A 15,354-nucleotide genomic window follows, 5' to 3' on the forward strand; every position below is an offset into this window, starting at 1 on the left:
GGTTGTTAGTAAAGTTGCTGAGCCATTGAGAAGTGTGGCTTGGAGCACAGAAAATTGTCATCTTTGTTCCTTTTAGTTTAGGGAAAAAGAAAAAGCAGGAAACATGATACAAGAAAGTAAAGTTTTGCTTAATGCATATTTGTTTCTTGACCTAATCCAAGGTATTTTTGAAGAAAAGACTTTAGTAGTATTCTGAAAATAATTAGTTTTGTTTTTTTGTGGATGAGAACATCTAAATTACACTAAGAATGTGTAAATTCAAGAATGTATGTCTTAATTTCCCTGTGTAAGCCATTGATGTGTGCCTTCCGTGTCTTTGCTGCTGGGCTGAAGCCTGTCTTCTAAGACATTTAAATGATAGCGATTGCTGTTGCACAATAATTTACAGGAGAGAGAGAGATGCGAAGGTGATGGAGTCAGACATTCTGGATTTTAGACATGGTTTTGAAGTCTGACTCTGCTGCCTTTCTTGTAAAAGCAGATTGAATGCCAGGATGCCTTGGAAGCAGCTGCTCGAGCAGAGGGTCTGCCACTGGACACCTCTGTGCACTCCCAGCTGAGAATGCTGGATGAAGAGCATCACAAGGGCAAATACCACCATGGCCTGAATGCACTGAAGCCCATACGGACTACTTCCAAGTAAGTCGGCTACCCAAGAACTGATACAGCATTTACTTTTCAAACCTCTCACAAATCAGGACTGCAGATGTTGGTCTGCTGACTGATACTGAAAACATCAGAATTTGTTTAGCAAGTATGACTGCCTTAGGCCATTTGGTACTCTGTGTACTTTTCACTGAGAAGAGGCTTTGTTTTTCTCAGGGATATACAGTTCTGTTTCCCTTTTCATTTGTTTGTGATTTTTTTCTCTTTTAGACACCAGCACCCTGTTGATAATGCTGGGCTTTTCTCTTGTATGACGTTCTCCTGGCTCACTCCTTTGGCTTACAAAGCATACAAGAAAGGGGAATTGTTTATGGATGATGTATGGTCTTTATCAAGACATGAGTCTTCAGATGTCAACTGTAGAAGGTAGAGACATTTTGTTCTGTTCTATTTTATCGTTTCTTTTTTTTTCATCTACGTTAGTTTGCAAGTAAAGATGTAGTATTGCCCTAGAAGAGCAGCACTTGTATTTTGTTCTGCTTTTGTGAGAATAGTGGAATTTACTTTTATCCTTCATAGACCACTTCCTCTTGTTATACCATTTGTATACTCTTGCCAATTTCAGCGCACTTAGAGGATTCTGTCTACAGCAGTGTCTAGCAGTTGACTTCCTAATTGTGCATGTCTTTATCTTTTATTAAAACAAAGTTCTTTCTCAAGGCTACGCTGCAAAACAAGTCTTGTCCTAACATAATAGAAAGTAATACTGACATTAACAGGGTGATTTGAATTGGGTCTGCTCTTGTGATCAGGCTTTCTATGGCTAGTGAAAATCCTTCTCAGATTTTGACTCCACAACTCTTCTGTGACTATGACAAATCGATATATTAAGACTGCCAAAGAGACCCTAGGCAAAGTGAAATGCACTGTGTTTTTCACACACCTCTTCTGTACAAGTAACACAACGTAGTATTTCAAGATGCAGCTAATTCTCTTTACTTCACAAAACATAACGTGTTTATTTCTCTTGATGTCGAGCATTTTCTTTGCTCTGAGTTAGGGAGTGCTTTGAATTTTCACAAAGAAATACTTTTGGGATTGTACCTTCTCTGATGATAAAAAATTTGTAACAGAGGGCTTCTATTTTCATTAGGCTGGAGAGATTGTGGCAGGAGGAAGTGGAAGAAAGTGGGCCTGATGATGCTTCTCTCCGGAGGGTTGTGTGGATTTTCTGCCGTACCAGGCTCATCATTTCCATAGTGTGTCTGATGATCACGCAGCTTGCGGGTTTTAGTGGACCAGTAAGTAATATCCATCCTTTTTTTAACAACCCCAGAGGGCTCCATCTCATGGCCGACTGTTAAATTTTAAGGTTTCATTGCAGAATCACTTAAATGTTTTGACTAGCTAGAAATTCTGGGGCAAAATTCCAGTGTGATTGAATAATCCAAGATAGCTTTCCTACAGCTGGTGGATCAATTGCTGAATACTGAGGCAAGTTCTTGGAGAAGGGAGGGGGAGTTAGGTATCCTGGAGGAAATGCACACACGTTTTTTTCTCTTTGGTTTGAGTATAGTTTAAAGTTCTTCCTTAATTGGTATGTGATCTTTTTGTGGAAATTCTTATGTGCAGGTCTTTTGCTTTTTTTCTTTTTCCTTTTGCAATTCTGTAAATTTATCAGTCTGATAAACACTGATCTTAGCTTATTGGCATTAATAGTACAGTCTTCAAGAAGTGGAATGAAACAATTTTATTAGAGCGCTACTTAAAAACTAGTGTGAGCAGGTCTCAAGAAGTCTGTGGGTACAGTCTCTACTGATCCTGCAGAGAATGGTCAGACAGGTTTCATGTAGAAGTGCTAGAGTATGGTATTGCCTCTAGGAACTGCTGCTGTTTGTTGCTGTGGGTCGTAATGAAGATAACAACATATGGGACTTGACATTCACACCATTTTTTGTCACCTGTTTGTTGCACGTGCTGTGCAGATTTACAGTTGAAACTTTGACTAAATTTATTCTCTACACATTTCCCTTGAGGAGTAGGAGCAGTATTACTGCTAGTAGTACACGTTTCAGTGTTCTGGTAAGCTGAAGGTTCATTTCGTGGGTAAGTACACTTGGGTGCACTGTTAGGCAAAATGTCTTCTTAAAATGTTTTCCTGCTTTTAAATGCATTATCAAAATGATGTTCTGCTTTTTAAGCCTTTTAAAAGTTTGCCTTGTTTCATGTAATAGAAATAACAATAAATGTTTCTGTGGTATTGTTTTCTTGGTAATAATTTATAGTAGCTTGTATTATAAAAGATATGAACATACTTTGGTAATTAACAATGAATCATGATTAAGGTTTTAACAGCACTAGCTTTCCCCAAGAAGAGCTTCTGTCATTGTTTCACTACAGGGCTTTTACTACTGTAGCTGCTTTTATCTTTAGCAAAAAGCTTGCAGCAGGATTGCCCCTAACTTTTGTAGTGTAATTTTCTCAATTTGTCTCAGTTGAATGAGAGAGAGTGGGAGGGGAAGGAGAAAAACAAACCAATTTACTAATCTGGGGGCTACCACTGCAATTGGTACTCGATTGGGGTAATTTAAAATTATCTATAGACACTTGCCCATTTACAGGCAACCTTATTCATTTCTCTAGATAAGGAACAATTCACTTTTAGTTCCATCATTTGGCATGAAAAATAAGTCTTTACCATCCCTCCTCCCTGATTTTAGAAACGGCATGCCTCATAGATATGCCTATGCTGTCTCCTCAGAAGTATCAGTGCTTCCTTCTACTGTTACACCCTTTCAGTCACCTGAGGGTGAAAAGGGAGATGAGGAGAAGCACTTGACCGCAGGTATTCATGAAAATTATACAAATGGAGTTAAACACTATATTAAACTTCAAAAAAATCAATTGAATGTCTGAGACCTTGAGATGCCAGCTAATGGCTCAGACTTTGCTGATGAACATTGTGATGGTTATAACTGGAAAGGAGATGTTGCAGACTTCATGTAAGTTTTTTTTATTATCAGATAGATCCTTCAAGGGTCTTCTTTTTCTTCCTTTTTTCTGTAATCTTGATAAATTCTGCAACTGACATGGTATCCAAACTCATAACCTGGTGAGACAGCTGCATGTGTCAGACTGCCTTGTAATAACCATCAGAATGTACAGTGTAAGTGAAAGACTATCTCCAGTGAATGTTTGCTGCCACTTGATCAGCCACCAAAACTTTCAAGTTGGGATTGAGAATCAAAGAAGTTTTTTTTTGATTACTAAACATAATCAGTTTAACTCCAGGTCTGAACAATGTACCTGTTTGCAACTGTTCAGAGCTATTCTTCCTCTTTGGGAGATGGGGAAACTTGCTATCTTAGTGGAGTACAGCTTGACAGTTGGTCAGTTATTGGAGGGGGGAGTGGTAAGCTGTTGGAGGTAAGTTTCCCGATTTCCCAGTCGGCTCCGGTTGCAGCCTGCCCCGTGCGACTGTTGCACGCTGGCTGCAGCAGGGCCGTCGGCGCTGCAGTGGGACCAGTGACAGAAGCTGTTCTTTAGAATTTTCAGGATGGCTGTTTTCTGCGTCAGAATGAGACAATCCTGCTGGGCAGAGCCAACGCCAAGAGCAAAGGTAAGGTAATGTTTATTCAATGGGAATGCTTAAGACAGACGAGCAGCTAGTACAGACTACTGTGGTCATAGTCTCAGGAGTTCCTCTTTCCCCATTAGCTTCAGTTTTAGTTTTTGTACTGTAACGTTCTTGTTCTATAAATGACTTTATGCTGGATTCTTGTCATTATACTAGTTTGGATTCAGATAGTATGTGTTCAGATGTGAATGTTAATTCTTTGTGACCTTTTCCCCTTCTCTTTTTGAAATTCTTTAATCTGCTGTTTCCTCTTTTCTTTCTTCTGGAAAAAAAAAATGGGGGATGTAATGTAAGCTGATCTCTATTTCATCATGGGAGATGCTGAATCTATACAATAGTGCTGAAAAGTTGCACTAAAAAGTTTTGAGAGGAATGAGACCCCAGGAAACATCTGCTATCTTTATACATCCCCTCTTGGAGACTTTCAGCAGTGCTGTGGTGTGCGAGAAAATGCTTGCAGTCTGCGACCATACTGAGTTACAGCTCGTGAGGAAAAAGGGGGATTTTCACCCCAGTTGCTCAGTGACTCGGTTGCATATGTTGGATTGAATACTGGAAAAAGAAGTCAATAATCTCCTTAGTAACTGCAAACCAACTGTAGGCAGTTGTGGTCCAAACAGTTGATGTAAAACTAAATCCAAATAAGGAGAAAGTTGGAATGCAATAGATCTGTGAATGTGAGCTCGTTCTCATCCTCACATTTGTTCAGGGATCGGTATGTAAATTTTCTCAGTGGCCATTCTAGAACCTGATGGACATCTGGCTTTAAATCACACCTGTGCAAAACAAAGAGCAAAATTATTTACAGCATGTTTCCTTGGTTCTGACGAGCAGAATTATTTTCCTCAGAACAGATGAATTTGATCTCCATTTTTTTCTGTTACTTGGTGCTGGGCTATAGCTATCAATACCTTTGCTGAAGTAGTAGGGTTTTGTTTTTTTCCCCTCTCTCTTCAAACTATACAGAACTCTTATTTACAAAACCTGGTTTAGCCAAGAGGACTTCAATGGACTGTGATGTGAAAGGCTTCTCAAATACTTCTTTTGTCTCAGATTTTTTTTTTTTTTTTGGTTGCATTTTATTGTGGGCAAAGGTAATTCTCTGCTCTGTACTAGCAAATCAAAAGCACCAGTATCTTAAAACATCATTTGTTGAAAAGCCCTCTAGGAAGTCTTTTGCTGTCTGTGAAGCCTTACTGTAGGATACATTTTAGACCAGATTTCAGAATCTGTGCAGCCTCGGAAGCCTCCTCTGTTGACACCTGCAAGTTTGACTTCTTTTGGACTTCACGAGCAAATACTGTTCTGCTTTTGTATGATTTTGTGTGTAGCTTGAAATCTAGTTTATGTTAGAGGCTAAGACTGGCTGTTAGATATTAGCCCTTTATAACAATTCTGTATGTGCAGATTGTATGTTTATACAATGCTCTACCTGTTGTACAGTGTTTTTGAGATGTTACCATTTAAGATGACACTTAATTTCAAATAAAAGCCTATTGTTTTGCAGTCAATAGTATTTAATATTGCTGATGATTGTGAGTTGTATGATGTTATATTGTGCTATTGGACCACAAAGAGCTGGAGGTGGGAATTGCTGGTTCTGGGGGCTGTCCTCTTTCTGCAGGTGATGGTTGAAATGTGATTCCTGAGGTAAAGTGTTTATGTTTTTGGGGGGAGAGGGTATGGGGAGGGATTGAATGGTTAATTTTTTGTCTTTTTTTTTGTCTCCCCTGTCCCTGATGATTTGTGGTATTGCGTACCTTGTGCTTTCTGCTTGTTTTTTTCCTTACTATTAAACTGCTGATGTTTATTTCCAGGAATGTTTTGCAAATGTCCTTCTCACTCTTCCCCTCTACAACTGTAGGTACATTGTTCCTTTTTATCAAATAAGCACGTTTGAAGCAAACCAAAGATAAGTTAAAAAAAAGAGGTCTTAATGTCACGTAAAGGAATGTTTCTTAATGTGTGCAGATGTATAAGTAGTGACTATATTTTAAAACTCTTCTATATGATAATGCATTGCTTTCAGCTAACTGACAGATTTATGTTAAGTTAGAAGACACGGAGGATTAGAAGCGGGTTGCGAGGAATACGATTCCAAATTAAACTCTCTTTACCTACTAAATTTGACTCGGTGCTTGGCTCTCAGCAGGGCTTTGTGTTACAGTACTTCCAGTATTGACACTTTTTACTTCTAGAAAGAAGATGCTTTCTATTTCAAACAGCTCTTTTAAAAGCAAAGTAGCCTGCCTATTTCTAACTTAACATAAAGTTGTTGCATGGTCTTCTGGGATGATGGGATGTTCATGCAAGCTTGCATTTCTTCCTGTAGGCGTTCGTTGTGAAACATCTTTTGGAGTATACCCAACAGAGTGAGTCCAACCTGCAGTACAGCTTGTTTTTAGTTTTTGGCATCTTTATGACGGAAATAGTGCGATCTTGGTCCCTTGCGCTAACCTGGGCTCTGAATTACCGCACGGGGGTTAGACTGCGTGGAGCTGTCTTGACAATGGCCTTTAAGAAAATTCTTAAGCTGAAGAACATCAAGGAGAAGTCTCTTGGAGAGGTAGGCTGCAGCAGCACTTTGGCAATTGCAGTGTGAAAAGGGATGTGCAATATATTCCTTTGAGAATGAGGTGTACCTTAAATCTAAATAACCCGTTATGTGTGTTTTCCAGCTCATAAATGTCTGTTCCAATGATGGTCAAAGGATGTTTGAAGCTGCAGCAGTGGGCAGTTTGTTGGCTGGAGGCCCTATTGTGGCCATCTTGGGAATGGTTTATAACGTGATTATTCTGGGTCCAACAGGCTTCTTGGGCTCTGCTGTCTTCATCCTATTCTACCCAGCAATGGTGAGTTGGCAAGAGTTTAAGACTTGCTTCATGTTTATTAGATCAGACATATGTTTAGATCTGAATAGAGTGTGTTTAAATGTGCTAGATTTAGTCCATTTATGGTGCTGCTCGTTATGGAAGAAGTTTCTAGAGGGGATGTGTGAAGCATAGATTTTTGAAAGGAGAAGGCCAAAATGATAAAATGGAAATAGGAAAGTTGATAGCTTTGACTGAGATAAATATGCATAGCTAAATGAAGCTGCAGAATGCTCAGGTGTTTGTGGTTGAAAGATACAAGGCCTCCAGCTTGTGCACGGGAGCCCAGTGTTGCAATCAAGACTGATGTGCTCATGCAATGAAAGATGTTGAAAAGCACCACATCTGGGAGAGAGTGTTCTAGATTGGTTACTCCTGCCTCTGCTTCTGCAGAGCTGAGAAATCAGCTAGTTTAAGACAAAAGTCTTTCTGCCTCTAAAATGCCCTGTAAGGCTGCAGAAGATGTGTTACTGTCTTCATAATACAAATTTTAAAAAGCATTGGAAGCTGAGTACTGTCCAGTTTATCTGGCAAACACTAAGAATTAAAACAACACAAATCGTGTTTATAGAGGAGAATGAGGAGTGGAGTTTGATCCTCTTCTCCAGTTCTTTTCAACAGTCCTTCTCTTTTGATGGGGACTCCAAAAGATACTGCAGGAGTGTGAAGAAGAGCAGGGAGATGAGAATTTCCTAAAGTACTGTGTTGGTTTTGAATTTCAGAGCAGGAATGGGATGAATGACAGATTAGCAGACACTTAGAAATACACAAACAACTTTTTCTTTAGACTGAGTAAAAATGTTCAAGCTGGTTTTCTACCTTCATAGCACTGGCCTGCAGTAGAAATTGACCTGGCTGTGCAAAGTCCAGCTGGCTTTTTTTTCTTTTGCTTTTTGGGACCAGATTAAAAAGATGGCTCAAATGGGTTCTACCGCTCATTTGCCATAAGAGTCACCTTGGTATGTCGTTAGATTAATGTATTTGTAGTCTCTGGACTTCAGCAGCTTTCACAAACCTCTTGCTATGCAATGTTGGTAAAAGTGCACACCTTATTTTCACAAATGTTACTTTTGTTGAAAGTTGCTACTGTAGAGTCTAGGTGGAGATGAGATGGGAGGATACGGATGGTGTTTCCAGACTGACTTTTATGTTGAAACAGCAGTCATCTTGCCCTGTGGCTGATTTCTTCTTTCAGATTAAAAATTGGCTTTCTCTAGTGATGAGGAGCTGCATGTACTTGCTTTTTCCATTACCATTAACGCTGCATGGTGTTGCCTTTTGTTTCAGATGTTTGTATCACGCCTCACAGCTTATTTCAGAAGAAAATGTGTATCTACAACAGATGAGCGTGTGCAGAAGATGAATGAAGTTCTTAATTACATTAAGTTCATTAAAATGTATGCCTGGGTCAAACCGTTTTCTCAGAATGTTCAAAGTGAGTTCACTCAATCTGTAAAAGTTTCCTTTTTGGCAGATGTCTCATTGCTTAGTAGTCTGGTGCAACCTCCTAGCTTACCATAGGTGTTGAAGAACATGAAGTATAACAACACTTCAGTCCTTTGGGCTTCAAATTTGTTATGGATGATGGGTTGGACAAACAGACCTGCTTCTAAAGTTTCACCTACTAGCATAATGATGTTTGTTGCCTGGCACTAATCTTAGATTTAAGTCTAGTTCTGTTATTTTATAATTTAGTAAGTGTGCTACCGGCTCCACTTTTAAGTAGAAAGAAATGACCTCTACTCTTACAGAGATTTGCAGCCCATTATGGTTTGCTGCTCTGTAACCGAGGTCTTTCTAAGAAGATGTATAGCATAATAAATGCTAAAGCACAGAGTTCGGCTTCTCTCGCTCAATGTTTATGGTGCTGTGGTAGTGTCTGTTGTGTATGTACACCCTGAATCATCCTTCACATGTGGTGGCCCTATTTGTATTTCTAGAAATTCGTGAGGAGGAACGCAAGATCCTGGAGCGTGCAGGCTACTTCCAGAGCATCACTGTGGGGGTGGCGCCCATCGTTGTAGTCATTGCCAGCGTGGTGACCTTTTCTGTCCATATGATCCTCGGCTATGATCTTACAGCAGCTCAGGTAACTTCCTGCAGCCTTGGAAAAGTTCCTTAGAATATTGCTGTAGTAGCTTTTCTGCTAAGCCATGTCTTTTCATTCTATTCTTTGCTTTGTGACTGTGCTTGTGTGGCCAGGCTGTAGCCGTGCTCACAGAAGTCAGCATCCGATGGGTGTGATGGCAGCATATCTGCTCTTAGATATTGCACAAAAAGCTCTCAGTACTGTTTCACTCCTGACCTCCCCCAGAACAGCTTTTCAGCAGGATATAAGTGAGCACTCCTGTTTGCTATTCAGATAGGATATTGGGATTACTGGATGATTTTGTTTTACAGTGTGCTTGGATGCAAACAACACTAATGTCTTACAACAGGGTTTGAATTTGGGTCTTTGCAAGTAGCAGGCTAAGACAAAATTTTCTAGCTGCTGCTTTCAGTAGACCTACAAACACTGAAATGGTTCTGGTCTATTATGAAGTACTAGAGAAAGAATTGGTTACATCTGCTGTTTTCTGCTGTTTGAGAAGATGTTGAATATTTAAATGGTTATTCTTGGACTGTGGGCCTTTTCTACAGCTTTGAATTGCTGCTGTGACATTTCAGCTTTTAGAAGTTTGAAGCTGTAAGGATATTGCATCCAAATGTGATTCTCTTTCTTATCTCATTTTTAGGCATTCACAGTAGTCACTGTCTTTAATTCAATGACCTTTGCTCTAAAAGTAACACCTTTCTCAGTGAAGTCTTTGTCTGAGGCATCTGTTTCTGTTGACAGATTTAAGGTAAGCAGTCACTTGGCTTTGCAGTTTTAAGTGTGGTGTGTTGTATGTGTATAATAGATGCTTAGGGAACACTTGGAAGGTAATGTTCTTTTGATGACTGAAGAGTTATTTTTCTTTACACTTAGCACTCCAGATTAGTGAATTCTGCAAAAGAGATACAGATCTAGTGAAGGAGAATTAAAAGTTGAAGATGATACCAATAGGAGAAGCAAAATAGTCTTATTTAATAATTTTAGGATTTTAATGCTGGCCATTGTAAGAGAGAGAATACAGGACTCATAGTATAATATCTTCAACTCCCTTTTAAGACCATCAGCATGAAAAGACAGTGCAACATACCTGCAGTGAGATGTGATGTTTTGCTAGTAAAACTCGTTTTAAAAACATCATGTATTGTGTAGGCAGCTTTACACAAACCAATCGAGTTTTATTTGTAGTCATGAAAACCTGAAATTTTGTATTTCCAGACCAGGTTAAGTGACTGAAACTCCAGTATGTGAATAAAATGTAGTTGTGATCTCATGAAACAGAATCTATGTCAGAAAATTAAAACCCTTATAACAAACAATGCTGTCTCATCCTCCAACTTCTGTGACCTGAGTATTCTGTGTGTACTTCAGTATGAACCTGACAGGCCTTTATTTTTTGTCTTCTCTCTTGAAAACAATGGTGCATTGCACACTGCAGAAATTTCCAAATAGGATTCCATAAGCCTTGGATTCTGTGTAATATATTCATGAAACAAATCTCTGTGTGAGAATAATGGGATCTGCAGAATGGTTTTGAGATCTCATTGCTTTTGAGCATTTTTATTTCATTTTCTGAGTCGCCTCTAGTCAGACTTTCTTAAATCCCAGAGCTCTGAAGGGAGTTTTGGGCAGAAAGAGGAGGAGAGAAGAAATTGCAGTATCTTCCAGTTTGACTGTAAATAGTGTAGTCTGTGTAGGGAATGTAACAGAAGAAGGGAATACTGTAACATCACAGTAAAAATGTAACTGACTTTTTGGGTCTGTAATGACTGTGAGCTTTCTCCTGATTTGGGCATAGCGACTGCGAGAGTAAATAGGGCTGAGAAATGAAAAATCTTTAATTGCAAAAGGTTTCTTAGGTGAAAACATAAAAAGTTTTCCATTGATATAATTTCTCTTGTAATTAAACTGTGTGAAAAATCTCTTCCTAATTTGTGTTGATTGTAAATACTGATGGATGTGGCGGAAAACATGATACAGTGGACTTAATGACTTACTACTTACTGTCAAGTAGCCCAAGATAGGTAAATTCGTGTGAGATTACTTGTTCCCTGCAACAAAGTTTCAGGGTAAAAGCTGAAGTTAAAAGTCATTCCATCTCTTTCCATACTGAGTTGGTGTGCAGGGCAAGTCAGTCAATTTCCCTCAAAGTGACCTCTCCTCTTCAACCTATGTATTCCCATGTGTTCTTGATCTGTAAGTTAGAGCTGCCATTGTAAACAGTGTTAAAAGAGTGAGTTTTACAGAGTACTGCAGTTCTGTAAAAGTCTTAGTGTATCTAAGTGCTTCCACCACATCCAGGAATGCCCCAGCCACTTAGAAGGCCTGGAGATAGTTTACACTAATGAGCTACCTTTTGCTCTTCAGCTTCCTCCTACTATATAGGCTGATGTGTTTTGCTGCGTGAGTGTGCCGTAGGCTTGTCTCCCAGTCTTGATCAGGTGTCTCATCTTTACACCTCTCTCACAACTCCTATCAGAGTTTATTTCTAATGGAAGAGGTTCATATGATAAAGAAAAAACCAGCCAATCCTCACACCGCGATAGAGGTGAAAAATGCCACCTTGGCTTGGGACTTCTCCCACGCCAGCGTCCAGAGCTCACCAAAGTTGACCCCCAAAGTGAAAAAAGACAAGAAAGTCACCAAGAGCAAGAAAGAGAAAATGAAACTGCAGAATGAGGGACAGCAAGCTGTGCTGGCAGAACAGAAGGGCCATCTTCTAGTGGACAATGATGACCATCCTAGCCCCGAAGAGGAGAATAAAATCATCCACCTGGTTAACCTTCGGCTTCAGAGGACTCTCTACAACATTGACTTGGAGATAGAAAAGGTAAGAGAAGAAAGGGAGAAAATCTGAGCTTTCAATAGCCTCATTTGTAGCTGTCCTTGGGAATAGATCTCTGTGTATTTTTACATGAAGAGGAGCATATTGCTTTTGTGCACTCCTGTAATATCCATGGCAACTGCAGTATCCAAGACACGGTGTCTAGTCTTGATGTAAACAGCTGTGCCATTTTATCGAACTAGATCTTTGCAGACAGCCTAAGAATGAACTGCAGGTTGTAAAGCTTTCACATCTGTTTGTTTGCTGTTTGTAGCTCCCAATACAGTATATGAGCCATTGAGCTTAAAGAATCAGTGGGGCAACAAGGGTGTCAGTGAGGTGTTGGTGGATGATGTATTCCTGCAGCCATTGGGCAGGATTTCGGCTAAATTCTGGGTGAACATTTTAGGTGATTGGGTGTTCTAATGCAGCATGACAGTGATTTTCATTGCAGAATGTACATTTTTCTTTTTATACAGTAGAAAGTTGCAGAGATTTTTTTTTTTTTAAAGAATTTAGAAGCAGTTGGAGTCTTCATTCCAAGATGGGTAAAAACATGTAAAATGTCAAATAAAAAAGCATTGAACTTGATACATGACATCTACAAATATAAAAGTTTTGCAGTTTGGCAGTTAGATGTTGTAGTAATGAGATCCATGCATTTATCAAGAAATTTATGGCTAAATTGTCTTCTGGAGTCAAGTGAGCAGAGGAATATTTTCAACTACTCTAATCTGTAAAACTTCTGTATTTTAAACTTTTGAGAAGGATGCATATGGTTCAAAAGATATCCTTGGAAAAGGAATACACTGTTACTTGAAAATGTAAAGGCTAGTTTTCTGTCAGAAGTTGGTAAAGGAGAGGAGACCAGCAATGTGTCTATTATATGATATACCCTTTTTGTCCCCTTTGCCTTTTTTATGAAAGGAACAACTCACCCATTTTACAGCAGAGAAATGCTTCAAAGTGACTGGATTCTAACCTGTTTTGAGTACATGTTCCTTAGAAAACTGCATCTCACAGTCAAGAAATGTTATTTGAACCATATATCCTAAATTCTGCTTGCTTTTAATTCTTCTTTGTATCTTTCCTTGCCACTCCCAAAAGTTCTATTCAGGCAGGACTTGGTGCATTTGGCTGAGTACAGCATTCTCTGGGCCTGGATCAGGCCTAACCAAAGGAAGGCTTATCTTTAAATACATAAATTTTCATCTCTAGAGTTAATTTGATTTTAATCCATTGTGAGATAGTGTTCACTCTTAATTATTAGTTAAAATACTGTCTTGCTTTTTTATGTTATGTCCATTTTCAGCTGTCATTAGTGTCCAACTATCCCCTTGAATGTACTAAACTTACTCCAAATTCTGGAAGATATGGAGAGTATAAGAAATGAGCCCCACCATTGTTTTTTTCTGTCTAGGGAAAACTTGTTGGGATTTGTGGCAGTGTGGGGAGTGGAAAAACTTCACTGATCTCAGCAATTTTAGGACAGGTGAGAAATTCTAGTTTGACTGCTTCTGCTTTTCTCTTTTATATCTTCTATTTCAGTTATTTCTCCTTTGTAGAAGAAAGTCTTTTAAACATAGTATAATTTCACAGTTTGTCTTTAATTTCAGATGACTCTGTTGGAGGGTAGCATTGCAGTAAGTGGAACATTTGCATATGTGGCCCAGCAGGCCTGGATTCTCAATGCTACTCTTCGGGACAACATTCTTTTTGGCAAGGAATATGATGAAGAAAGGTTTGTCAGAAGTATTTGCTGATTTTCATGATAACTTAGTGAATCTTGGCCCAAGTGTGGGAAAATGTAACTGCAGTTAGCATATATATACCCTTTTAGAGTCTGTCTTTAAGACTCCTTTAAGTCATACCAGAGAGTCTGCCTCTTGTGGTTGATGACTGCGGCTGATGGCAGTCAGCATGTCTGTCACTGCACACTTGCAATGAGGGCTGTACCTCATGCTGGAGTACTGTCTGATCTCTGCTTTTAGCAGCTGCTGTGGAGCAGCACTGAAGGAGGATTTGCTCTTGCTGTCCTGGCCTTGCACTCTTTAGATGTAGTAACTGCTGTTTGCAGCGTAAAGACATTTTCCATGACCCTCCCCCAGTGGGAACTTTCTTTATGGCCTGCCCTGGAAACAAATTGCTTCCTTATCTTCACTATACTTCAGAAGTAGATGATTAATGATTACCCTCCATTTCCTCCTGGCAGTCCAAGGCAGATCATCTGGTTTAGGCTGCTGGAATGTCTATTAGCGTCAAAAGTGGGATAATGCTATACTAGTGAGTTACTTGTGGGGTGGAATCTGTTCTAATCACATATCTAATTGTTCTTTAGATACAATATGGTGTTGAATGATTGCTGTCTAAGGCCTGACCTAGCCATCCTTCCAAATGGGGACCTGACAGAGGTATACATTTTGTTTATAATAAGCTAATTAGTTGATACTGAAAAGCAGAGTTTTAGTTTGGTAGACTAGACTGGAGTGAGCTCTGGAACACATATGAGCCAAAACATTGAATATTATGGGGAGTATGTGTGTCTGTATATATGAAAATTAAAATATTACAGTCTGTCTCATTCAGTTTGCCTCTTGAGCTCTGAATCTGTGTTGCATGGTGCTGTAGAAATAAAACCATGGGTGTGTGTCTGTACAGATTGGTGAACGAGGGGCTAACCTGAGTGGAGGACAGCGTCAGAGGATCAGTCTGGCTCGAGCCCTGTACAGTGACAGGAGCATTTACATCCTTGATGATCCCCTTAGTGCCTTAGATGCTCATGTTGGAAATCACATTTTTAACAGTGCAATAAGGAAGCACCTGAAGTCAAAGACTGTCCTTTTCATCACTCATCAGCTACAGGTACTACACCTCTCATATGTTCTTTCTTGGACTTCCTTGAAATGTTGTTTAGTCAGTTGCCTTTGTGGTGGAAACTTCTGTGCCCTCACCTGTTACAGCGCAACCCTGGTGATACATAGGATGCATGATTTACATTTGCAAACTGGGTTTGCAAATATACACTGAGTACTCTATAATTCTTTATTGGAGACTTGTGCTGCTTGGTGTCTGATCTGGACTGGTAACAACTGGTAAAGAAGATTTACCAGCCAAATAAATACCTTGTTCAAAATCACTTCTGCTAACTTGCTAGTTCATCACATCAGCAAAACTTAGATGAATGGATGTATTCTGAGGCTTTTTGTTATCTTCTGCACTTAGAAATATCAATACATAGTATAGCAGTGTTTGCAGTGTTTAAATGTCCTGAAATGTGCATTGTTTTTGATAGAACATGAAAAGTCCCTGTTTGTGTACAGTGAGA

At 39.4% G+C, this 15,354-nt stretch overlaps 1 protein-coding gene across 10 annotated transcripts in view; it reads left to right on the forward strand.

Moving 5' to 3' along the window:
- Positions 1-15,354, forward strand: part of ABCC5 (ATP binding cassette subfamily C member 5) — an 87,596-nt gene that overhangs the window by 30,946 nt on the left and 41,296 nt on the right. For 6 of the 10 annotated variants that reach the window (XM_062005278.1, XM_062005279.1, XM_062005277.1 and 3 more), the window contains 13 exons: positions 479-639; positions 877-1,032; positions 1,760-1,907; positions 6,576-6,809; positions 6,922-7,095; positions 8,401-8,548; positions 9,054-9,202; positions 9,849-9,956; positions 11,685-12,035; positions 13,450-13,521; positions 13,646-13,770; positions 14,368-14,440; positions 14,688-14,891. In XM_062005278.1, the coding sequence (XP_061861262.1) occupies positions 479-639; positions 877-1,032; positions 1,760-1,907; positions 6,576-6,809; positions 6,922-7,095; positions 8,401-8,548; positions 9,054-9,202; positions 9,849-9,956; positions 11,685-12,035; positions 13,450-13,521; positions 13,646-13,770; positions 14,368-14,440; positions 14,688-14,891 (2,103 nt within the window). Of the gene's footprint in view, positions 1-478; positions 640-876; positions 1,033-1,759; positions 1,908-2,487; positions 2,885-6,575; positions 6,810-6,921; positions 7,096-8,400; positions 8,549-9,053; positions 9,203-9,848; positions 9,957-11,684; positions 12,036-13,449; positions 13,522-13,645; positions 13,771-14,367; positions 14,441-14,687; positions 14,892-15,354 lie in introns of those variants that run through there. The other 4 variants (XM_062005280.1, XM_062005281.1, XM_062005284.1 and 1 more) reach the window with 2 other exon arrangements.

The sequence above is a fragment of the Colius striatus genome, chromosome 12 (genome assembly GCF_028858725.1).
Source record: "Colius striatus isolate bColStr4 chromosome 12, bColStr4.1.hap1, whole genome shotgun sequence".
Taxonomy (NCBI): domain Eukaryota; kingdom Metazoa; phylum Chordata; class Aves; order Coliiformes; family Coliidae; genus Colius; species Colius striatus.